The sequence below is a fragment of the Phalacrocorax carbo genome, chromosome 4 (genome assembly GCF_963921805.1).
Source record: "Phalacrocorax carbo chromosome 4, bPhaCar2.1, whole genome shotgun sequence".
NCBI classification, from domain to species: domain Eukaryota; kingdom Metazoa; phylum Chordata; class Aves; order Suliformes; family Phalacrocoracidae; genus Phalacrocorax; species Phalacrocorax carbo.
The window spans coordinates 67,144,993-67,171,754 of record NC_087516.1 but is presented as its reverse complement, the minus strand read 5'-3'; the positions used below and the strand labels follow the sequence as shown (position 1 = coordinate 67,171,754).

The 26,762-nt window shown below is 40.2% G+C and overlaps 1 protein-coding gene across 6 annotated transcripts in view; it reads left to right on the top strand.

Moving 5' to 3' along the window:
- NR3C2 (nuclear receptor subfamily 3 group C member 2) overlaps positions 1-26,762 on the top strand; it is a 215,816-nt gene that overhangs the window by 86,346 nt on the left and 102,708 nt on the right. The window contains exon 1 of one of the 6 annotated variants that reach the window (XM_064450309.1): positions 26,070-26,224. The exons of the other annotated variants lie outside the window; for them this stretch is intronic. Coding sequence (XP_064306379.1) covers positions 26,148-26,224 — 77 coding nt within the window. The 5' untranslated portion in view covers positions 26,070-26,147. Of the gene's footprint in view, positions 1-26,069; positions 26,225-26,762 lie in introns of those variants that run through there. 6 annotated transcript variants of the gene reach the window in all.

Genomic DNA, 26,762 nt, shown 5'->3' with positions numbered 1-26,762 from the left:
AGGGCACATATATATATATATATATATATAAAATCAGTCTCTGCTGTGTGGAGTTTTTGTTTGCCTTGAAATTTATCATGAGCCATTGTCATTTCCCTTTCTTAGAAAGGAACTTCCTTAATGTCACTTATTTAAAACCAGCCATAAAGATTGAGCAGTCTGTATCCTGTGCTGCTTGGGCTGCGTGTTGCACAGCCAGACCTGGCTGGTTTCTGTCCTTGCAACAAATGATGAAAATCCAAGGCTGAAGTTCACCAAGCTTGCTATGCTGAGGAAGTTGCTTTCTTGCAAATTTATTCTTGCTTTCATTGCTTCTGTGTTGAGGTAATGCAGCTTTTTACACACACTGAATGCGTGAGTTTTCTTGGATTTGATAGAGAAATTACTGACTTTGGGGAAGTTATGCAGCATATTAGTGCTTCAACAGTATCTGTTGTATTTCTGTTTAATTTTTGCAATGGTTTTATCTAATTTCAAGTATATTTTTAACATAAACATTTTATCATATGAAGAAGAAAATCCTGTGCCAAAGAGGAAGTGAGAATACTTTCATTTGAAGCAAAAAGGTGTTTCCACTGATCAGGTTTCCAGCCTGCATGTGAAACTAAAAAATGGTCATTTTGCCGTTCATATACTGCATCTTGTGCACTTCCATTGTTGAACTTCAATTGTTAATAGTGTTTAAGAGTGCTTGTAAACAAATCTCAGGCATGAGTTAATTTAGTCAGTCAAGTGGTATAATCTTTTACTGCGTCTTTTCCTGAGCATAACGTATATTGCTGCAGATCTCTTAAAAGACATATGAGCACAGCTATTTGTATGAACTAGAAAACCATCTGTTCAGAATTCACTGTCTGAAAACTTGTTTCCTGCAATGGTTTTTCATTCTGATTTCAGACCCTGGGTATTTGCATCTGTGGGGGGGAGACAGAGAAAAGAAGTGTCTAACTGGGGAAGTAATTCTTGTGTGATGCACTCATCTTCCTTCACTAGAGAACAGACAATAAAAATGTTGTGTTTCTTGCCTAGGTCAGTAGCAGTTGCACGTAAACTGTTGCATGTGTATGCAACCTCCAGAGAAGGTCTTTATTACTGAGTTTCTTTGGAAGCAAAAGTTCCAGGGAATGAAATTTATCTTTGAAGTAGTAATAAAATATAGTTGTGGTAATTCCTAGAACTGCTTTTCCATTTGTGTCCTGACAAACTTTTAGGGAACTTTGTTGGCAGAGACTGTTGTGTTACACCAAAATCAGTGGACCCACTCCTTTTTTTGATTCAGCCCTGGATTGGAGACAGAGGTTTCAAATCCCTCTAGAGGCTTATTTCATTAGCAAGTATGGGAAACCTTTACCATGAAATATTCAACTTTGAGAAACAGAATACATTGACCCACATAACTGCAAGCCTACAAACCAGAGATCCGTAGTATGCAAAGCACTAGAACAACAGTCATCAGAAAAAGTAGGTAGATGCAAAGTAATTGAAATAAAATGTTTACTAAAAGTAATCATACCAGACTAAGATTAAATTTCAGTGGAGCCTTTGGTAGGCTGGCAAACTGAAATTATATGACTTTAAACTAGACAGGAATAAAGCGAAAAAAAAAGTGTTGGATTAAGACTGTCTCAGTGGGAGACACAAACAATTGTGCCAGAGAATGCTTATTAGTAGATAAGAACTGGTCTTTGCCTTCTGTCATTTTCTTTTGCCCAAGCTTATGGCAGCAACTAAAAGTCGAGAACAACTAAATGCATGATCTTGCATTTCCTACGTTTGAGCCTTGTCCCACTTCTATAATTAGGTATTCAGTGCCTATACACGACTCTGATCCTTTTGTGTGGTGATGATAATCCTCAACGTTGTGCTAAGGGAGCACATTTTAGTAGAGCAGTACTATTTTTATGAAAATGTGAAGAAGAAAGGCTTGGGACACCATTAGACAACATACAAGTAACATTCTGAAAATAAATAAGAAGTTCCATGTCGTAGGGGTTGTATGATGTTTAATAACAGTGTTCAGTGCTCCAGAGAGCCCATCCTACTTGCAAGCTGAGGAGAAGAGCAGCTTTCTTATGACCTGAGACTAGTAAAGCAGGTAATACTATCTGAGGGAAAGGAAGGCTGAGAAAATGTATGAGTATGTGTGTCTGTGGAGGTGTTTTGTTTTTAAATAAGGCTTTTAGAGGGAGTGAGGACTGTTCTAAAAAGTTTTGGGTATTTTTTTAGATTTTTTTTTTGAAGGGGAAGAAGAATAATGTTGGGACAAGGATGAGTGCATATAGCTTAGGTTGTGTGAATTTAAAAGGCTTCTGTCATTGGAGAGGCAACGCTCAGAAACAGCTCTTTGAATGGCACTACTAAGATCAAAATATTTGATTAGTTTTAAAATAGGGCTTGTGAGTTTACAAAAGGGATTACCTTGTAGCGTGGAAGACTGCACAAACTGTGGAGTCTCATCCAGTTTCATAACCAGTTCTGCTGAGCATGGAAGAACTTAAGTACTATAACAGATAACCTGTCTGCTGGTTTCTTTCATTCTGGTACAAATAGGGAAAAGATGAAGTTCAGACTTGTCATTTATTACAATTCAGTGAGAGAAATATCTGTTTAACTTATTAAGAAAATGCCTCAGAAAAAGCTACTCTAGCACAGTTTGGACAATTCAGTTATGGTCAAGAATGGTAGGGTGTGTTTGTATTCTAATTTGTTTAAATACAGCTTGCAAACCACATAATGAAACAGTTCAGTCAGTCATACTGGACAATCCTACAGCCCTCTCAAATGAATTTAAACAGAATGTCAGAATAAGCAAGTGATTGTTCAATTATTTTTTCCTAACATCCTACCTATGATTAGTATTTTTTTAATCCCGCACTGAACAAGTAATTTCTGTATCATTTCATAATTGGTTTTAATTTTATAAAGGCTGTGTAACAACAACAAAACAAAAAAGATTTATTTTCCTGGATTACTGTGATGACCCAGCAGAGATTGAAGAAAAAAATTACAGATTCTTTTCATTCATTTTACTTCTGTGTTTTCTATGGCAGTAAATTCTGTGGTTTTGGCTTGGTGTAGGAACATGCAGAATTGTATTTCTGGGTAGATTATCAGCTTATTTTTTTCCAGTAGGAACTTGAATTATAAAGAGGAAACTTTTAAAGACATTTGAGAAGCAAGGTTGAATGTGTATATATGAGTCTTATTTTTCTGCAATGCAGTTAGAGGGCTGTGCAGAGAATGTGGAAAACCTTTGGCAGTATTTTCAGAGCAGAGCACTCGTGCTGAATAAAAACTAAGCAGTGAAGAAAAAAAAAAGAGAACAAGAGAATAAAAAAAAAAAGCCTTCCAAATAGAGTCTGGAAAGCTAATGAGCATATGACATCATTTAACTAGTTATAAAAAGATTACAGCTCCTCTGATCCACGAAGCAGACCCTCAAGGTTTCTGATGTTCCCTAGATGAAGGAGGTCTAGTGTTGCACTGCTGAAATTTGTCCTTGCCAGTAACAGGGCACAAAGCCCCCCTCAGTGTCGGCAACGAGCGCTGCTGCTGGTTCTCCTTGGGAGCAGCACCCATTCCCAGGGTTGGCAGCAAAGGGCCGTGGCCCATCTTGACAGAGACAGGCAACAGCAGCCTGAACTGGCCAGCCAGAAATAGTATTCTGCTCTTGGAGTGCCTCCATCTGTGCTCGGCAAGCGGGAGTTGCTGGAGATGGCCTTGTGTGCTGCTCACACATATCTGTGGAGACCCGCGAGCCCCCGCAGGGCGGTGCGAGGTGTGCAGGGCCAGGAGGCACATGTCTGCCATGGGTGCAGCACCCACCCCAGGTGGCCTGTGCCTCCCTTGGGCCGCAGCTCCTGCCCCCAACCATGGTGAGCACGTGGTCCAGAGTGGATCAGTTCCTCTGAAACCCAAATGGCCATCAGGCAGGCCTCACTCATGTTCACTGTGCCATCACAGTGGGGGAGGCAGGTCCCCAACACTGTAGGTGAACAGTAATTTCACTTTTGTCCTCCCAGCATTTCAGGTGAAGGCCAGAGCACTGGTTTGCACAGTTGTCAGCTCTTGGTACTGTGAACCTTCCTCTGTCCTGGTGGTATGCTGCTGCCTGTGTTACCTTCCTGCTTCCTGAGAACAGCTTTCTTGCGAAGGCCTCCATGTTCCAGCCTAAGAGCTAGTAAAAACCATGGAAACATCATTTTAATTTTTCAGTCTTAATAATTATATTTCAAGCTAAGAATGTATTTTTAGGAAGGGAAAAAATGAAGTTACATAACTCTTGATTTATTGCATTGGCTTAAAGAGCTAGCAAACCTGGGATTTTCCTCTCATGTCGCTGTGCTGTAAGCATTTCCCTTTATGGCAGCAGGGAGGTCAGTGTATGACTCTGTTCTCAAGAGCAATTCAAACTTTTTTATAAATCTGCTGAACGTGTTCTTCTCCATCACATCTAGATTGCATAGCGGGGAACAGTCTCTGCGTCAAAGTGAACCTCGGAGTGGAGACGTACCTTGACATTGAGGGAGCATCTTGAAAGTCAGGGAGAGCACCTCAGTCCTCTCTCTGTGGGTGGAGGTAGTTTCAAGGCAGTAGGTAGATTTGTTCTGAATTAGAGAATTTTGAAATCAGTTACATAGGAACAGGGCACTTATTTGTAATGCGTGTATGACTATAATTAGGAGCAGCTCTGAAGAGGAATCCTGAAAGTTGGAAAATGTGGTGGAGCCAAGATGGAGAGAAGTGAAGTATGATTCTGCAAAAACAAAATTACAGGTTAGGAAGTGTGTGTGACTTGTTGGGAATCATTTGCATAATAAAAACAACTTGAGAAAAACAGCATAGACATTAACATGCATTTTGTCTGCTTCGTGTGAGATATGCTTTTATTCTTGTCCAGCAACTATAAACCAAAGAGAAAACTTCCAGTGTTCAGAGAAGGGACATGGGGGGGGGGGGAAAAACTCAAAGAAAAATAAGTACTGGATATAATTCAGAAAAGACACGCAATCAAACTGAACAGATTGCTCAGGAAAAGATCTATTCTGTTGCTGAAATCCAAGAAAATGGGGGAAAAACAGGAAATAGTGAAATCTGTTATCGACCATCTGCTAAGCCTAGGAACTTGAGAACCATTCCTATGACAAAAATACTAGATTGTGAACTTAATTTTATATTTCATAATACTTAAAGTACAGGCACAGAAGTCCAATGGAGAGTCTCGTATTACTAAATGTTTAAAAGATATTTAAAATTCGACATATAAATCTGAGCATTAACAGGTTTGAACCTTTTTTCCGAGATCTGCATTGATGGATGTAACAGATTGTACCTTGTTAAGGACAAGGCAGTCCTTTCAAACTTCCAAGAGGAGAGGGGAAATGAGCAAGCTAAATTCTCTTTGGAAGGAGGCAGTGGTCTTTCTCCTCCAGCTCCCATCGTCCTCCCCCTTCATTTCTTCCTTGCAAGCGTTGCCACATCTGTGGAACCGAAGTGAGGACCTCGTAATCATTACCATCTGATGGTGGGTCATGTAGATGCGCAGCGGGAACTGTTCGTGCACTCTGATGTTCAGGAGCTGTGCGCTTCCCCTTCCCAGTGCCGCCTTTGTGGTAAATGGCATGTTTGTTCTGGCCTGCTCTCTTCTTGCCTCTCCTTTTACGTACATATAAGAGCCGGAGAAAATGCAGTCCAAAATAATTCAGACTGCTTGGGGTACGTAAGCAAGCCATGAATTCTTCAGGACTCCGTGTATTTGCAATAACTCCACATGCATAAAGGTGTAAATCCTGTTTTCTGTAAGCATTTTCAAAGTATGTAAATGGTGTTTAATTGCAAAAAATTGTAATTAATATAGCTATTTGAAGGCTATGTTGTTCATTAAACTGTCAGTATTCATGAACTCAGTACACAGTTTGCAAATTACCTTAAGTGTGGGCTATTGGCTAACTTAGCTTTTTGGAGTCTTTTCACAGTTCAAAGATAAAAGTGAGAGAAATCTTTGGCCAAAGTATGTTTTTGTATGAAAAGTATCTATTATAGCATGTGGAAAAGTTATGATAAATTCAGTTCTTTGTGGTGACATTGTACTTCCTTAACTCAAACCTTCTTTTTCTGTCAAAACTTTCCAGCCTTGTTCAGGTTCCTGAAATGAAGAAGGTACAGTCTCCTTCCTAATGATAAATTTTTCAGTTATAGAATATACTTGAATTTGCTCCTCCAAATTTGCTGTCCAGATAATGGTTTATTCATCCTGTGCACAAAGCAGAATTGTAGTAGATAAGGTTGGATACAGTCGCAAAGCTGTACTGTCTAAATAACCCTGTATTTCCACCCTCATTGCTGCAGAGCTTTTTGCCACTCTACCAATAGTCTGTCCCCTCCTTTCTTCTACTGCTGTCTTCTGTCTTGGCTGGCACATTCTCACCTTGCCCTTCATAGAATCATAGAATGGTTTGGGTTGGACGGGACCTTTAGAGGTCATCTAGTCCAACCCCTGCAGTGAGCAGGGACAGCTTCAACTAGATCAGGTTGCTCAGAGCCCCATCCAACCTGACCTTGAATGTTTCTAGGGATGGGGCCTCCACAGCCTCTCTGTGTAACCTGTTCCAGTGTTTCACCACCCTCATAGTACAAAATATTTTCCTTCGTTCCAGTCTAAATCTACCCTCCTTTAGTTTAAAACCATTTACCCTTGTCCTGTCCTCTCCTTGTAATTCTGCATTTACATCCCCTTGATGCATCTCAGCAGCCTCGAGTAAATACTGTTGCCTGTCCTGGTGCCTTTGTGTTCAGGTTGGGACCTTCCCTTCCTTTCCAGTCTGCGTAGCAGCAATGTGTTTGCTGAGATGAGGTGAGATTAAGTGTCCTTCATCTCAGTTCAGGTGGGGAAGTTCACAACAGCAAGAACGAGAATTTGTACAAAGGGAGGAAAGGAGAGTGAACTTTGTTCAGCCCTCATCTACAGCTTGCTCAGTGTAGATGAAATATGGAGGGAATACTGCTGCCAAATACTGTGAACCACTATCGAGTGTGTGCAAACACTGCTGTTAGCAGGTGGGTTTGAGTGGATTTTCCCTAGGCTGGAAAAAGCACTACCTCCGACTCCAAGATCAATTTTAAGTTTGTACGCTAAGACATGGAAATACTGGTTTTCAAAGGGTCAATTGTAGGAAGTTTGAAAACTGCCAACTGTTTTCCCCTCACTTGGTTTTTAAGAAACAGCTATAGAATATTTCCTGAAACATAAATTCTTTCAGCCTGAAACACACCCATGCTGGAAAATGTTAATGCTTAGTTTTAAACAAACAAACAAACAAAAACTTCTCCCCACCTGCCCATAGAAAGAGAAATGTTGGGCGGTTTTAGTTGTAGCTACTGTTCCACTGGTGTTACTTTATTTTGCCACAAAAATAAAAAATGCAAAATGGGTTGCAGGAGTAATTAATATATTATTCTTAATGTTTTATGGGATTTTGCAGTTGTAGCTGTAGAACTCGTAGTCATCCTGCACACATACTAGTTTTCATGAGGGTTTGTGTGGTTTTAATTTTTACTTTCAAATTCTTTCAACTGACCCTAGTGTATCGTATGCTATCCACAGGAGGGCAGGCATCTGCATAGGGGTGGCTGTGGGGATTGCCGATTCAGTAAGGATAACTTTTTGTAATGTGATAACCTTACGGAGGGTTACATACCAGCATTATACAATTCGGGTGCAGCAAGGCCCCTGTGTAGCTCCTGCATCTTGGTGAGTAGTGATCAGAGTCTACACCCTGATGGCATTTAGCTTCTGGCTCCCAGCAATGACAGCCTGTGCCTTTGATGGAGGAATAAACTCTGCAGACAAATTATTTGGTGACGTATCTATATATGTGCGTGTGTGTATACTTAGATGCAGTTCATGTGCAAGCTTTGTCACGCTGCGAGTGCTTGCCGTGCTGCTGTCCTCTAATGCAAGCTGCCATGTCCTTGAGCAGTGTGGAAGAGATAGAATAAAACATCCCCTGGCCTTTATTTATTCTCTGCCACTTCAGCCCACTGCTCAGATGTACAGTTATTACAGTTCCTTTCTGCATACTGTAAATTATAATCAGAGCTTAACTATTCCCTAGCTTCGAGTTACACTGAATTGTATGTTTTAAAGAAACTTGTATCCTGAAGCAATTTCAGGTTTGGGGTATTTTTGGTTGGGTTTGTTTTTTTGGGGTTTGGTGGGGTTTTTTTGTTTGTTTCGGTTTGGGTTTTCTGTGTTATTCTCCAACTCTAAAACAGGAAAGATTGCAGATTAGAACTGAAATTTCATTAAAAAAAACAACAACAACAACCAAACAAAAAACCCACTAATTTTTATTTCTAGTCCCTTTGTCTTGAAGGTTGGGGCGGGAGGGGGGCAGTGGGGAAGGTATGTGCAGTTTGCTAGTATTTAATGTGCTTAAGCTTAGTTTTACTGGTCTCCCCTTTATTGCAAAAATGTATTCTTCTGTGAGGGTGGAATTTCTGTGAACAGCGTGTGTACCTCCTGGATGCTTGTTTGAACGTTGCTGAGGTTCTTGTTCTGGCTTCGTGGCTAAAACTTTCTGTGTGTTGGTTTAAAGGAAGGACTTCTTTACAGCACAGCTCAGTAGCTGGTCTGGCACACTACATCAATCATTAAGTGAATTTCTGGCCCACGTTAAATTACATAGAAATTTTATCATGGATCTCAGTGAGACTTGCATCTTAAAATGATGAGACCAAGACTTAAGTGCTCACAGCTTGCTGAATTCAATGAAATTGATACTTCATATTTAGGTTGTATTTTTTCATCCTGTATCAGAAGGGTTTTTTTGTATAATTTTTTGCTTTCTTCATACTGTTAACATCATAGTTTGTGAATCCTGATAGATTGAGAAGTGTGCTTTCTGGATTTGAGTGGATATAGAGCTCAATAGATTACATTGTGTAAGCCTCTGAATTTAAGTTTTTGCATGTGTTTTGTTTTTGTTTTTCAACCTGCCCTGCTTCTTGTTCCTTTCAGTTGATGGTAGTTAAACTGGTCTTGCAGTCTGGCTGGATGCAGTATAACTCTGCTGAAGAGGTTTTCCTCTTGTGATCTTCAGGGTTTAGGTATTTGACTAATAATAGGAACTTGAGCCTCAGTCTGGACTCAGAGATTTTCCTACCCATCCAGCTATTAGATTATATATCTGAGATTATACACATACGGTTATACTCTCACCTCTGTGATGCCATGGCAGGACGCCTGCTGGGAGCAGTGGTTGATGCCACATGTGAGGGTGGCTGCAGAGGCAGAGCCCTGGGTTTACTTGTGCTAACAGTCCCTGTAAAAATAAAATCTTCAGTATTTAAATTGAATATTCAATTTGGTTATAATCAATAAAATTTTAATTTTTTGGCTCGAAAATCAGTGAGTGCCCTAAGTAGAGATAGAGCAAACGCACATCACCATAAACCAGGAATGGAAATATCCCTGGAGATCTTAATAAAAAGGACTCAAGCCCTATCAGTCAACCTCTTTAGCTGCTGAACAGAAAATAAGAATCCTTGCAGAAATTTTCTAATGTGGTTATAGAATGGATGACTTGGGATTCTGTTACTATTCTTAACTAAACCAGTGGCTCATCCTATCTCAAAGGGCTAATAACAGAAGTCATGTCCATTTGGCAGGGAGGAGTATCATTCCCTCAGAATTCACAAGTGCTTCACAAGGGAAAACTGTTCCCTGACCTACAGTTTATTTGGCTTTCTGGTCTTACTTTCAGTCTCTCCAGGAACATGTTGCTAGGGGGTGGCAAATGAGATGACTTTCTACAGCATCTGGGCTGTATTTGTCATTGAATGCAATCTTTGTTTTATACAAGAAATACATGGAGACAGAATAACAAGTGATAAAGGAATATGTGTATGCTATAAGTGTATGTTTTCAGAATTTGTTTTGTTTTGTTTTGTTTGGGTCAATCCTGAGAGCTGAGGACTGACAGTGTCACCTGCAGTATCTTCTCCTGAACAGGAAAACTCTGCAGCATTCTCTCATGTTGATTTTTCTTGTTATGCCATCTTCCTTAAAATGGCCAGCATGGGACCCTTTCCTATGTATTTGAATGTTGATTATTTTTTTATTTCTTTTTTTTTTTCCCAAGTGTTTATTTTGTATCTGGTGAGGTGGGAGCACCTCGCTGTCAGGTTATCTGGTAGCTATCACCTGCCTCTTGGGAAGATGGATTCTTCTGGGTGTGGTTGTGTTTGTGTCAGTAGAAGTTCCCCATGACATTTCATTATGTCTGTCTTTGATGTCTTAGTGGTTGATCTCAAGATGGAGGTTAAAGAAAAAAAAAAAGAGAGGAAACAGACTCCATATTTCATACCCACTTAATTTGATGATTATTTATACAGTAAAATGGCAGCATTAAATTTATAAGTAGTGTAGAGTGAAGTTGATTTAAATGCTTGTGTCCACTATTAATCTTCAAGGAAACCAGTACTAGAAAGGAAGTATTGCTGTGTCCCACCTGTCTCCGTAATTACTTTTTTTGTTTATATTTTCCTAACTCTGAGACCTAGAAGTAAAATGGTACTGTATAGTAAAAAACCCCAACTGTATGGTACTGTATCTTTTATATATGTACATATTTATTATATTTGTTGATATAATCATTTTTAGTGGTATATGTTATGCTTGGACATGATCATCAAACCTTTGACATGAAGGTGAAGCAGCTTTCAGTGTGCGTACAATAGCTTGGTCATGTAGAACATACAAGCCCATATGGCCATTGGCGCCAAGACATCGTGATGATCGTCCTTGACTTCTGGACTGGCCTTTTAAATTGATCCAAGTTATGGCAGGCGATTACTTCAATTTCTGATCAGAGATTAAATCTAAAACTAAAAATTACCTTGCCTCCTTCATTGTATACAGAAGTCACTTCGAAAATTTGGCTAACCTTGCTTCTGTGTGTACTGGCTTGACTGCATGATGGGGTTATCGAAAAGCACTGTACCTAATAAGCTCTATGTTAGCATGGCTAACTACAAAGTTGTTGTGATGGCATCAAAACTGATTTTTCTAGCTTTCTGAATCTTCAATTACTACTTTTTAATAAGCGAATGTGCAGAATTTTAACCTTGATCTGTGTTAGAAAACTGAGCTGCTAGTCTTCATTCCCAAACAAAAATGTGTCTGACTATCCAAGCTAGATTTTTGAGATATACATACATCCTTGTAAGAAGGATATTTGCGTTTATCATTTTAAAATGTGAATTGCAAAGAACTGACACTATGTTGAATATTGCCTATTGATAGAAATATTGCATAGCTGCTTTCTGTGTGGCTGCCTGAAAAGCAAAGCCCACTACGGTGATCAGATTATTTTTTGATGTACTGTATTGGGAATTGAGGAAATGTTTAGAAAGGGGAAAAATGGTGGCGGTATGGGAGTTGTCAGTCTTTTTTCACAAAACTGGTATCTTAACTTTTCTAAGCATATCTCTTAACATTTGATTATTTACAACTTTTTAATATCTTGCTTGGAGATTGTCCCATTAGTTATCCTTTTTTTTTTTTTTAGTTAAAATATTGGCATAATTTACTAAAACCAGTCTCAGTTTGGTCAGTATAGGATTTGCTAGTACAGGATAATTTTGCCAGCTCCAGCTCCAAAGAGCTTTCTTTACTTAAATATCAGGTTGTCAATACAAACCAAAGAGGTGCTGCTTCTGAATTATGGATGATTACACAGTCACTTTAGTTTGAATAAAGGTCTAGGATAAAATGCTTTTGGTTATTCACAGACATAAGCTTCAGCAGGTAACAAAAAATGCCAAAGACAGTATTTTTGCATTAGTGCAGGCATTGCATATGTCATTTCTGACTGAGATGGGAAGAGGAAGAACTAGCTCCAAGTTTTGTATTTTGATGAAGAAATCAAGAAGAAACCTGGGGAATTGTATCAAAAAATATATGAATGTATAGCGCAGTATATTCAAACTTCGTGATGACATGCTTAAGCAAAAGAATTTTTTTTAGCCAATGAATGCAACATTTGTTATTTCATTATAGCTAAGGTTATCAAGATAGCATTGCTGATAGAAGAGAATAAAACTCGAAGGCAAGTTTCTGCCTCAAATACACTTATCTTTGGAATAGCCTAATGTGCCAATTCTTCTCTTAAAGGAAAACTAGTTTACATACCTGACATCTGAGTCCTTTAAATCCTACCCAAAGATGTGTTTAGCATGAAGAAGAGTGGAAGAAGTCATCTGAATCATAAGAGAAAAGCTTGAGGAAATAAGAAAGGGAATACAAACTAAGGAAGTCACATGGGAAAAACTCTTGAAGTAAAAAGTATATGTAACTCCTCTAGTCTCCTTAACATATAGAAGTTTAAGACTTGAATTATGGTATAACACTGCAGAAGAGACAGTTCAATATAAAGTAATTAACAAATACTGACCAAAGAGTGAGGAGGGAAAAGGTTTAAAAGACCTTGCGTGTTCATCCCTAACCATAACAGGGAGATGGTAAAAGAGTGAAGAATTGCTTGCAATCTGTGAACTCTCCTCAAATAATTTGAAAATCAGTTATAAAAGGAGTAAACATCTGGTGAAGAGAATGGCTTTCTTATCTGTTTCAATTCACACATAAATTTACAGTGGAAGTTGTACAACATTACAGTTAGTGCTGGTAACTTTTGCATGGGACGTTCGGTCTCCTTCTCCATTGAGCAGACACATTCAACTTCTAGCACTTGCAGAAGCATTCTGTGTATCAAGATAGCATCCTTGTTGATTTATACACAAAAGTCTTCATAGAGCAAAGGCATGATATCTCTCCTGCCTGGGGAACCAGCAGCCCTGTTTGTGCACGTATTGATGGGCTTGTTTGGAATTTCACCAAATATATTTAATCCAAACTGAATGGGAGTTTTGCCATTGGCTGTCATGAACTTTTACAGATTTAGCATGTAACATCCTTTCAGATCTGTGAATCTCACTGTTGGGGGAGATTACCATACAAATTTCATGAAGTATGCATTGTATAAAGGATAAATGATTGTAAGCATATGGTACCTTTCCATGAACAGACTAGTATACGCATAAAACTTTCTTTAGAAGTAGCCTTGGAAGCATGTAGAGCTCCCAATATATCATTCAGACCACTAAATTAGATTTTCTCCTTTCCCCCCTCCCATCCAAGTTACTGTAAAATGACAAGAGATAGGAGTAAATATACTCCTTAATTCCATTCTTCCCTATCTTTCCCCTCCCTTCTCCCAAGCGATTTCAGGGAATCATTGTTAAACATTGATACTCATTCTGGCTCCATGATGCATAAAATGCGAAGAGATTGCTTTCAGCTGAAAGGCAAAAAGCTAAAAGGTTATTGAAAATACAGGGAAAGAATAACTATATAAATAAGTGATATGGTAGTATGTTAAGGAGCTGATCACACATCTCAACACTAATTCTGTCTTACTGGCAAAACCAGGAAAGCACGATTTTTCTTTTAGCAGGTACCTGTATGACCTATTCTGTATTTCACGTACACTCCTTGCAGTGAACTAAGGAGGTCTGTGATGGGTGGTGGTGGAGGATTATTATTCTTTACGCACGTCACTTGTCCTCTACTCCATTGGCTCTCCTCTGCATGCTGACAGCGAACTGTAACAAAACTCTGGAGTAGCTCAGGATTGCACTTCTGTATCTAATCTGAGACAGTTCTGAAGTGGATCGCGTTGGCCCTAACAGGATTGGAGTCAGCAGTGTACAGCAGCTGAAAATGTCATACTTTGGCTCTATTGCTGGGCTAAGTCTTAATATTGCCCTTTGATATTCTTCATATAATTTTGTTTTTAGGTGGCATTGTTTATGAGGTCATAAAGAGAAGGGGTGGGAGACAGAGGGAGATAAAGGTTGTTGGACTAACAACCTTAATACACAGAAGTATGCTGGTGAAGAGTTGGATCACTAGAGTCATCCTCAGAGATCTGGACATGTGGGTGGGAAAGCGTTAAGACCAAGTGTGAGCACTAAGTTAGAATCAGTGTATTAGCAATTTATAACTAGGTTTTGCGTTTATTATATTTTTGGGTAATGTGTCCTCATGTAGGTTATGATTAATCACATGCTTTGTTGCATGAAAATGTTGTTCTGATGAACTCGCAGCAGGGGAGGATGCTGCAAAATAAGATGAGGGCTTGAGACAGGTAAATGTGCCAGACGGTATTTCAGATGCACTCCATCATGTTATCTTCCAGGAACAAATGTGTGGGATGCAGTAGTATTTTAAGCAACAAGCTCATTTGGACTAACATAACTACATGCATTTGAAACAACTGGGTAGACAGTAATTTAGAAGGTGAAGTTCAGCAACGATTTGACAGGTAGTGCTTTAGTGTCACTCATCAATCTGATAATTTAGTTAGGAAATACATTTGCAGTTTGTCCAAAATATCTCTGCCTGGTACAGCACTGGATGAGATGGCTTCTTGGGTACTTTTAATAGGGAAACTGCACAAAAATGGGAATGAAGGACACAGCTTCAAGGAGCAGTGATTGTTTTACATATATGAATTTCCTGAAACACTTGAGGACTGGTGTAACACAAAAGTGAGGTATATAATCTTTCTGTATTATCAGTAATAGCCAGAGCACCTCAGAGCACATCAAGAGTTTAGCAACTCAATGGTTGATGAGGCCAGGACAGGTTTGCCATTCCTGCCTTCCCCTCACCCCATCTGCTTAGCATAATCGGAAGAGAATAATTTTGCTACTTGTTCACTTAAATAATTTAATTTTTGCCTCATTTAAGAGGGGAAGAACTTCAGATTTGTAGTGCAGAGTTATTCCCAGTAGCATTTTGGACGTAAAGGCAAGCTGTGACAGAGATTCTCCCTTAGCAGAGGGGCCACCTGGAAGCAGTGCCCAGTCACTGCTTTCTTGCTAGTCTTCAGACTGCACCCACCCTGGGTTCTGTATGGCAAAAGGGTGGAAGCATATGCATGCATAGGCTAAAAGGGCACAGAAATAGGTAGGCGGAGATGATCTGCAGGACCATCTTAACTACATTTCTGTCACTGAATCATTGTTTCCTATAATACAATCTAAAATCCGTTCTTCATTAAAATTTATTCCATCTCAGCTACAGAGTTAACATGCTTCTGTTCCTTTTCTCCTTAGAAAATAATGTGCATATATGTACTGAAATTGTATCGTTATATTTCAAAATACCTTAACAGGCTGGTTTCTAATGAGCAATTCTTTTCTGATAGCGGTGCACTTTTTCTAGAGCAGTGGAACAGCTCATAAATAGTTAATTGGAGCAATGGCCATACTTGTGCACTTGAGTAACAGTCTTGGTGGGTAACTTCTCAATCATGCAAACAGGCGCGCTGCAGGCTTATCAGGAGCAGCAACAATATGTCAAATTTTGAAGAGGAATGCAAGTCACCAACAAACTTTCCAATCTAATTCTAATTAAGTATAAAATTGAAGTGTATTTGCTTAAGACAACAGTATCCAAAATGATCCAGATTTTTTTCTGTGAACATTGTTTTAGGACATGATACCCATTAAATTTGGACTAAGTTAAAATGTTGAAGTCTTTGCTTTATATAAAAGATTGTGTGTTTCTTTTACATCATCTGTATTTCAGCTGTTCAGTTTATAGTTTATCCTTGTCATCTCTTTCACAGCATTGGAATTTAAATATGTATATCATGTTTTGTCAATAATATGGCAGTGAATTGAATTACTGTATTTTTAATGAAAGCTCTTCAGTTTTAATGAGTAAAGAAGTAATGTAAAATATAATAACCCAAGTTTTAATATTTTCTTGATCACAAGTCAAGCCTTCTATATAATTTATTAAAGTAGCTTAATGTCCTTAAATTTGAGGTCAAGATTTTGCAGGCTTAGCAGAGATTTTTATGCATAAGGGAAAGATGAAACTTTAAAAATATTATTTCAGCAGTTTCATAATTTAGGATTGTGACCTCATGCTCTAAGAATAATTATGGGACATCACGATCAGCAATTTATCAATATTCATTCATAGACGTCTTAGATTCTTTGGGTTTTTTTCTCTTTTTTGCTCCTTTTTGTGCAACTATAGTGACTTTAAGATAGCTAATAAATGCCTTAAGAAGCACAGCCAATTGTATTATTTATTTTGCAGGGCTCTAACTAGTATCTACAGTATTTATGAAAGCCCTTTTTATTATCTTCTTTTCCTGTATTTTTATTTAGTTGTTATACCTTCTGCTGCCAGTTGGGACCAGTGTTTTTTAGGAGCTATCACAGTGACCGCAGGCAGTCCCTAGGGCCTGCGTTTGTGGCTGCCCGGTAAAAGCTTATCAGCTATGCTTTGACTGTGGCCACCAGGAATTTGTTGTGGCTGCATGAGTGGTTCCTGCAAAAACCTGGGGGGTTGCATGGGTTTAAACTGTAACTATAATGGCAGAAAAGGCATTATGTGAGCTTGTGGGTGCTTAAAACTGGTCTGTGGCTGTAAATTTAATGGTGTTGCATCAGTCCATAGTCAAGATAGTCAAACGCTGAGAGTCAGCCAGAAGGAAATCCCAAATCACTGGCATGAACATGTCACTAGTTTATTAAAATGTCCATCTGACATCTCTGACCAAGCATTAAATGAAGTTCTCCAGCCTACCCACCCAAGAGCAGCTGGAGGCAAAATAGCACAAACTCTTGTTATCTGTCCTGTAGATACTGCAGAGAAGGGCAGTAAGCACTCATGGTACTTCTGCTGGAGTAGCTGGTCACAGGGCACCACCTGGCCTAATAAAGACACAACTGTTTACAGTCATCAAGGGCAAGATGATTCCTCAGAAGTTCAAGGATGCAGAGATTCAGCTCTACAAAAAGACTAGAGCTCATACTTTGGAAACTGGTGTAATTGATCACTTCTTGCAGGGAAAAGAAACTTGTACCTTTGCTGGAATAATGGTCAGCAGACCTGGAGGTTTGGTTTGGTTGTTTACTTTGTCAAGTAAACCAAAGCCTGTAATGCCATTAATCTCAAGGGTTTCTTCAGGCTTCAGCAAAATTCAGCTGTTTGGGTAAGCTCTTGAAATGGCAGCTCTGGTGAGTGTTTTCAGTCAAGGCAGGACATCGCAGCTTCTCACTGTCAGAAGGGCATGAAGCAAGGCTTTGTCCCCACCCTGATCTGCCTTGGTACCTTGAAGGCAGAGCTGATTCCTGATGTGTTTGGAGACTGTGATAGGGGGACTGCATGCTGTGTTACAGGATTGGGGGAATTTTCAACTTTCAGAGAATTTTTTTTTTATCAAATCCAAGGTCGTGCAGCTGATAACCTGCTCTGTGCCAGAGACTGCAGTTGGTTCCCAAATGCATGAGAGCCAGGAGGGACTGACTCTCCAGATTATTCTGCCAAACAGTTTGGCCTGAGCACTTTTTTGAAGAAAACTGAGGTCCTGTTCCAGCCACGCTCCACTAGAAAACATGCACGTTAGCAGCGCAGGCTTGACATTTGTAGGCAATTTCTGGTACTTCTGCAGCAAGTTGTCTGAGCACTGCACTTGACAACAGTCACGAAAGAGGATAACAAAAGGCAGAGCAGTGTTTGAGAGATTAAAGCAGTGTTTCTGGAATGAAAGAAGCACTGAACTTCAAACAAGTGCTTGGTATGCGTTTACTTTTATTAACGTTTTTCTGTATGACTGTGAAATTTGGATAACAGCCTTGTTTCTTCCAAGCATTTACCAGTTCCTCTTGGAGGGTCTTTGAGTCCTTGCTGGTGTAAAAGGCATGGAAAAGGTTTTAGGTGTCAAGTTCTTAAAAGTGCTTTCATATACTCAGCTTAGAAACACTGCTTTTTTAGATACAGGAGCACAAATGTAGATTTTCAAAGAGAGGGATGGACAGTATGTTAGCTGAAGCCACTTTCTGTGGACTCACTACAATCAGAATGGCTCTGAGACAAGTCCAGAAAATATTGCAAGGATGTGTTCAAGGAAAGTCCACATCTGGAGTCTGAAATGACACACAAGGCGACAGCACTATCCACTGAAGTCAAGTTTTTGTGGATTCAATAACTAGATTTCTATAGGTATATGTAAACCTCGAATACATTACTCGGGGGGGGGGGGGGGGAGGGGGAAGGCAAAACAAAAATAGATTAACCAGATAAGTATCTGTAGCTATTAATGTGCTGCAAAAATGGGGTTAATTTCTCACCAGCTTAAGTCAAAAACGGCAAACTTTTCCTACACAGAGTAGTAGGATTTAATTCATCATTGTAATGGAAGCTCTTCTTTCCAGAAGCATGCAGAAGACCTTCAGGGATGCATAGATATGGGGTGTTAGCACCATGTCTAATGTGCAACACAACAGATGCGCTCTCTTGGGTGTGCTGTTTTTAGAGGAAGTGGATACTTTACTTCAGTTGTTTTGAATTACAAAAACAAGTGTGAAGCAAAGCGGTATTTGATCTGTTTGGGCCTAAGTTCTCCACTTCCTTTGAACCAAGGAGTGGGGTTTCCCCTGTGGGTATTGTTCATGGTGGGGGCACAGAGAGGAGTCATGGGCTGCAGTACAGCAATGCAGCTACCTGGGAGCTTAATTCAGATGAGCTGGGGGAAGGACTGGAAACAAGATTTGTAACTGCTGGTTTCACTGATGTTAATTAGTTTTGAATGAATTAAATCAAACACTCACTCTTGTCGCAAAGTGGGCCTCCCTACCCCTTTCCCTAAAGAGACCTGGAGGGTACGAGGGAGAAGGCGGCGATGCTGTGCCGGTGGCAGCAGGCTCCTGTCAGCCTCGGTAGGCTGCTCTCCCAGTCCTTCGCTCCCTGGGCACCGCCATGACATCGAGGCGGGCGCCAGGGGCTGCGGACCGTGAAAGGGGGAGAGGCAGCAACCTGGAGGAGTGAGAAGGGTTTTTGTCCAAAGGCACCTCGGGAGACAACACGCTTGGTGGGACACAGGGTGGGCTCTTCTGAGGGCTTTGCGTACTTTAATTAAGCAGATGACACTTTTTAAATATGTGTGAGGGTCCAAAGCTTTAGTGTGATGATAGCTTTTTGAGCACTTTTTCCTGTCAAGTTATTGGTTACAGTAGCAAGTCCAGCAGAACCCTAGACAGAGCCTAAGGAAATTAAGTTTTATGTAACTATGTCTATGTGTCCCACCTAGTAAGTTTTGAATGTCAGTCAACTTCAACTAAATTTGACAGTGGGTAGCTATTACCTCTTTCACTTTTAGCCATTATCTCTTACCAGTTCCATTAAAATAAGCAACTGGATGGAAAAGAGGCACCCAGTTGGTGCCCCCACTAGAGGAAAGGCGATGGTTTGAATTTTTCTCCTACTAAATGTTGCAAGTGAGAAGGAAGAAGCCTTAGGAAACAAAGTTTCATTATTCCTGCTCCTGAACAAGAAGTTAATTTTTTTAAAATAGTAAAACCCTTTTCATACACTTTTGAGCTCAGCACTTGCTTTATTTCATATGTGTTAATTGGGAATATGGAAAGTAGATATGAGGGTAAGAAGTTGTAGGTCTCTTAATGCTTTGTTGCTGCGGTGGGCTCCTGTGCCAGGAGCTGCCTGGAGTCTGAAGGGGTGCAAGTGGGCATAGCAGGGACTCTTGGATCCTCCAGCCATGTAATAAAGTGAAGTTACACTGAGATTGCTGCAGTGATCGAAACCGTGGGTCATCAAAACTTGCTCTTTGTTGAGTCGTCGTCTTTCTTCCCTAAGTGCTTATTCTGCATATTGCACACCTGTTTATAGCAGAAATAATTACAGTGGCTACAGGGGGAAGAAACCTGGCAGATTGTTTTAGAATAGGCAGAAATTGCTTAATGGAGCAAAGAATGTGTGTCGTCAGGTTCTTTCTGTTTGGTTTTAATTGCACTCTGTGTGGGACCTGTTGTGTCAGTGAGTGATATTGTGGCTTAACAATGAATGTAAATATCACAGTCCTTCTATAGAAAATTGAAAGTCTGTGCCATAGACAGGCTGCATAAATGAGATCTGAGAGGTGATGGCTTAGCGAGTAATAATGTTTGCTCGCTCTGCTATACACCTTGATTACTATGTAAATTGTGCAAATTTATGCATAAGCACATAATTATGCACACTCAACTGTCAGTTTGCCTCTACAGTAACATGCTTTTGTGCATAAACAGTTAAACATCCTTTTCCTGAAATGGAAGGAACGGTGATATTTTTAATTATTGTACCAGCTCTTATTGCCAATGAAGTTAAATGCAAGCTGCCTTCCAAAATCAAGGCCTGCTATATATTGCAAGAGAGTTTTGACAGTAGGCAGCAGGGGATTTAGGGGAGGAACTGGAGCTGTATTAGTTGCAGAACATAACTTCCTTGGTCTGTGTTTTGCTTAATACTCCCATTTTCTTTTAGTCTTTGCTAGTCTTTGCCAGAGTGAGTGGTAGGTACAGTACTGTGTATCATTAGTATGTGAGCAGTAGAGTGAATTTCAGCTGCATAAAAATGAATTCTTTGACTTGCAATTGTGAACGTTTCTAGTTTGCCTTGACAATCCTGTCAAGACAAATTTGAACTTTGTCAGCAATTGTGATTGCTTGTGGGAGAATTACCAAAAGCCTTTGCTCTAGGTATCAGTCAGTGATTGTAGCCCTCATCTGCTATTTGACCAAAATTTTCCATGGCACTCAGCAGGCTATTACTTGTCACTCTGACATATAATGGAGGGGTATTTTAATTGATTTAAAAGTTAAAATCTATAGTTATTTAATACAGTATAACTGTATTACATGTCAGCGGTTATACTTGCTGTGAAAATCGGGAAAGAGGAGTTGAAAGGACTTGGGGTTTGGAATATTTTAAAAATACACATGCAATTAATTTTAGCTTGTACTTCTACAGCTATCAATAGAATTTTTATTTAGTTAATGGGAGCAGAGATTTCCTATTATGTAATTATTGTTGATTTTAAAAGGGATTCTTGATTGTTAACTGTGCATCTAGTTACTAAAACCTGTATCTTCCAGTGTTCGGTAGTACTTCTGCTCAAGAGTCTTCACTTTCGTGGCGAGCCTTGAATGACTGCATTTCTGCTCTATGCCATTTTGTTTTATGACCTAAACTGTTCCCCTGTCATGATCTCCCCTTGTCTAAAAGAGGTATAAGTCTATCCAAATCCAAGGGGTATGTGAAATGAAAAATTGCGAATCACTAATTTGCAGTAATAAGCATGGGTGCAGTTGGTGTGTTTGCACACATGCAGGTTGTGTACATGCTGGAGTATGAGATCAAATGCAATAGCAATACTGTCTTCCTAATTGCTGTTCTGGATGCAAGTATGCAGTGTCTTTCTAACCGCTGATGGTGATCATTAGTTCAAAGCATCTTTTTCTATGTGTCCATGTCAAAACAAGCTCTCTTGCAAGAGAGAAAATGAAGAGGGGAAGGCTCTACAAAGATGAGTGGCTCACATCTTCCTTCCCCCTGCAAATTGTTCAACTTATGTAGCTTTCTAAGTTAAGAAGGAGGATGGAAAGAATATATGCATTCCTTCTACAATATTAGGATTAGAAATAGGGCTGTTGGATACTCATTCATGCGTCCTTCTTTTGGCCCATACCGCCTGATCCTCCACATAAACTACAGGTAAGGGAAAACAGAGGGACTTGAAGTGCAGAAATAAATGTGGTAATCAACAATATCACCACCACCAGGAGTGACTGTACTTTACCTTGGTGTAAATATAAAATAATAATTGTCATTTTGTGTAGCAGAAGGTAGGACAAGTGGGAGGTGATGTCCTTCTCTGAACTGGGGCTGCTACTTGCTGTCTCCCGTGCTAATCAGTTTTTACAAGCAGATATAAAGCCTGAAAAGACTGTTTCACCTGTGACAAAATTCACAGGTTGGGCTGGGTTCAGAATACCTTCAAACCTTTGATTTTTCTCTCCATGATTTTATGAGAAGGTACCACAGAGCCCTTTAGCAGCAGCAAGTCATTTTAGACCAAGGAGTTACTCACATACTTGCTAGAGGTGTGCAGGATAGATGTTTGCCTCCTGAAGATAAGGCAGGAGGAGGGTTGAATAGCTACTTGTTTGCACCAAAGAGAAAATGGGGGTGTTTCTCTTATTTCACCTTGGTTGGTGAATTCTCTGTAAAAATATGAGAGAGTCCTCTGTGGGCAGCTGGCCTATAGAGAACAGTTTAACAGAGGAACTTCACAGTGTGCTGGTGAAGAAATGTAATGTATGGGTTATATTTGAAAACCAGGTTATACGTGGGATTGCACACCTAGAACTTAAAGCCCAGTATGCGATGGGTTTGGGTTTCGTTTTGTGCTAACAAAGCATCAACTCTGCTTCCCCAGCCTTAGAGTGGCACCTTTATATTAGATACGTCATTTGAAGAAGTGATGGCTGGAGAACTTGCTCATGTGTTGGAGGACATCCAATTTCAAACTGTTGGTAAGCTTCCTAAGAGTCAGAGAGACAGGGAAGCGAGTCCTAGGCTAGATGACGTTTGCAGACAGGCACAGGCAAAAGCCACTGGACATGTAATTGGCCAAGAAAAGAGGCCACAGTCAGAAAAATGAGGGATTGTTGCATGAGGGCCAGCTTTACCACTTGTAGAAATAGGCCACATGAAGGTCTGCCTGAATACCTGTTCCTATCCTGTTTTTCCTTTTTTGCTTTTTCTCCTTCTAGAAACTGACAGGTGTGAACTCTGCATCCGTTTGCCCTGTATTACCTACTCAATGCAGGCATATTCTGCTCACTGTAACCATTGCATGTTCCTCAAACATTAGGACTATCTTTTTATTACACTGTCAAAAGGTAGCAAAAGCCCATGAAGGTGACAAGAGGGGAATGGTAAAGCAGATAGAAGTAGAAGTCACCCTGGCTTTTCTACCTTCTGATTTTAGGAAGATGTTTTACTGGGGCTGTGGGTCCAGGAAGGTGGAAAGACAAATCTACAAACTATCCTAATGCCTGTGTAGTTCCCCAACCTAGAGCTGCAAGAGTCGTCTTTTTTCTTGTATCAAGTAATAATTGTATGCATTAAAACACCATGAGCAGCTTGAATTTCTTAAAATGGATGTATGTTAGTTAAAATGAAGCCTTCATTATTTCAAATAATGTTTTTAGAAGTCACAGAAGATATTTCAAAATAATGTGACTATTTGCCTTTTAGAATATCTGTTAATCAGAGGTGGTGGTAAAGTTGGAGTTCGGCTTTTACTGTATCATCTGAAAGAAGTGCCAGGCTGGAAACTTCCAGTAAAACGTAAAGCACGGTGCCTAACCTTATTAGGGATTATTATTGCCTTTTGATTTGTAAAATAATCTTCAGCAGAATATTTCTTTTTTCCAGCCTTCCGTTTACAGATGAACACAGAACTCGCTGCACATTGCAAGATATTTAAGTCTGTTCATGTCAGGAATTTCCCTGATACTTATGGGCTTGAATCTTATTACTCAGTTCTACGTCGGTAACTCATACTAAATAATCTTGTGAGCTGTCTGTTGCCTTTCGTTTTTCCATACACCTTGTTTATGAAGTTTAGACTAGTGTGCAGATTTTCCTACTTCTATTTTCTGTTCCTGTGTGGAATTATAATAGAGCATACACTGGTACAGTAATGCTAATATGCTTTCATACTAATGTGCTCCATACTAATTTTGTCTTGTCGGATGTGGGACCCACAAGAGAGTCGAAAGGGCAGCTTCCCCCCCACCCCTTTTATACCCCCATTAGATTCTTCTGGCTCAAGCAATAATTATACATGTTGCCTTTCAAAGCCTGTGGGATTGCTCTTATGAGTAAAGGTCTGCCATACTGGGGCTTTTATTTGACAAGTTGGAAAATAGCCTTTGTTCCCATGGTAACCTTTTTTTTGTGCTTTGGTGCATTTTTTCCCTATGGTTTCATGGTTGCTCTGGAAGTTTTTCTATTGTGGTATTTTAATCCCCAGTAGACTGGGTATGGCAGTTCAGTTTACTTTTTGCTATTATGAAATATTAAATTTTTTTTGAAATTTGATTATGTAACTCTTGTAAACTTCTGTTGTGTGGTCACAGCATTAATGGTGTGGTGGCTTTCTCTGTAAGCATATCATACACTCAGAAGATAAAGCAAATAGTTTGTAATAGGCAAGTACGTATGACTTGACCAAGCTGCTTCTGTTAAACTAATATTTTTGATATGTATTCTTTTAGGACTTATGGGGCTATATCAGGTTTGTGTGGCAAGATTTTGGTACTGGGGGGGCTACAGGGGTGGCTTCTGTGAGAAGCTGCTAGAAGCTTTCCCCCATGTCTGATAAAGCCAGTGCCAGCCAGCTCCAAGATAGACCCACCACTGGCCAAGGCCGAGCCCATCAGCAACGGTGGTAGTGCCTCTGGGGTAACACAGTTAAGAAGGGGGGGAGGAGACAGCCAGAGAGAGGAGTGAGAATGAGAGGAACAACCCTGCAGACACCAGGGTCACTGAAGAAGGAGGGGGAGGAGGTGCTCCAGGTGCCAGAGCAGAGACTCCCCTGCAGCCCATGGCAAAGACCCTGGTGAGGCAGGCTGTCCCCCTGCAGCCTATGGAGGTTAGTAGTGGAGCAGATATCCACGTGCAGCACATGGAGGACCCCATGCCAGAACCAGTAGATGCCCAAAGGAGGCTGTGACCCCATGGGAAGCCCATGCTGGAGCAGCCTCCTGGCAGGGCCTGTGGCCCTGTGGAGAGAGGAGCCCATGCTGGAGCAGGTTTGCTGGAAGGACTTGTGATCTCATGGGGAGACCCAACGCTGGAGCAGTCTGTTCCTGAAGGACTGCACCCCATGGAAGGGACCCACGCTGGAACAGTTTGTGGAGGAGTGTCTCCCATGAAAGGGACCCCACACTGGAGCAGGGGAAGAGTGTGAGGAGTCCTCCCCATGAGGAGGAAGGAGTGGCAGAAACATGATGAACTGGCCGCAACCCCTGTTCCCTGTCTCCCTGCGCTGCGCAGGGTGAGGAGTTAGAGATTTCAGGAGTGGAGTTAAGCCTGGGAAGAAGGGAGGGGTGGGAGGAAGGTGTTTTAAGATGTAGTTTTTATTTTCTCATTACATTACTCCGATTTGATAGGTAATAAATTAAACTAATTTCCCCAAGTCAAGTCTGTTCTGCCTGTGACGGTAATTGGTGAGTGATCTCTCCCTGTCCTTATCTCGACCCATGAGCCTTTCATTAAATTTTTCTCTCCCCTGTCCAGCTGAGGAGGGGGAGTGATAAAGCGGCTTTGGTGGAAACCTGATATCTAACCAGGGTCAACACACCACAGGGGCCAAGCCCTTGTGGGACATACCAGGTAGATTTTTGTCTCTGCAACAGAGTGATATTTCTTAGGGGTGAAAATGGTCAATATTCTGGTCATCAATGTCATTTCAGGTTGCTGTAATAAGGGTTTCATAAAATAAAGCTTTCAAGCAAGGGCAGGTATTTTAGGAGTTGCTTGTTTAGACTCTGAGGGAGGATCTTGGAAAAACCTTTATTTGAAAAGAGGATGCTTTTTAAAGAGATGTTCTTATTACTGGTAGCACCTCCCTGCATTTGGCTTCTATGTATATTTTTCCTTCTTCCCTGCTTGTTTAATTTTTGTCTGAGAATTCCTCAATAGGAGAGCAGAAGAGTCATGCAGTCTTGACTAGCCAGCAGTTCCTCATGATAATGACTTCCCAGTGGTGCCCCCATGAGCAGGTGAGCTTCACTTGAATCGCTGCATTTTATGCAGTTTTTAAATATTGCTGACCAAGAAGGCAGCAGAGGCTCACTGAGTAAACACTACTATGCTCTCGTATGAGAGTGATTAAGATGCATAATTAGTTTACATATTTTTCAGTGGCGGAAGATGGGATGGTGCTATGAAAATTGGGATTTTCAAAGATGTGTCTCTTTCCTTTTAGTCATGGCAGGTAAGCAGGTGCAGGAAAAGAAAGAGTTAAACTCCCTGCCCCGCCCCCCCCCCAGACTTTCAATAATTAACTAGATCATTTTCCAGATAAACTGTTCCTGCCTTATCTTGCTATACAATACATAGCAATTTATAATCAGCAGCACAAATACCAACATTGCATGCATTTAAACTGCACTAATTCTATAAGTGGACCAAATATGAGAAGTTAGAGCAAATGCACTGTGAACATTACTGTTGTTCTCTGGCTTCCGAAGTTGGAGGTTTTCTCCCAATAGGAAACTCCCTGTCAAGGTTAGCCATTCCATTTCAATAGATAACTATATTTATGTACTAAAAAAACTGCAGAACAAGTAAATTTTATTTCCCTGGGGCAGATGGATCTTGGTACATTGTGACAGTAGTTAAAGGAGAAAAGTGCATTGCAGAAGAATAATAGGAGGACATTATACTTCTCTGATCACTAAATCAGTGGGTAAAAAGTAGGTTTATTTCCCTAGGAGATAAGTGCTCCTCAGTTTCAGTCCATGAGAACACACGTTTGTTTATGCTTAAGTTTATATTTTTCTGTAGCTGACAGATTATTTTGTGGTAAAATTTGGATAACCAACTATAGTTGCTACCAAAAAATTTCAGTAGAGAAGGTCAAGGAAAAGTCAAGGCTTACTGCTGGATTGAGTAAAATGCTGGGTCCTGTCAGCATCCACTAAGGTAAATGGAAATTGAAGGAGCTTAGTACACTTGCTTCATTTTGTAAAATCAACATATGCCTTAAGGTTAAACTAAATACAGGAACCTGTTCACTGGTGACTACAGCACAGGAGAACCCATC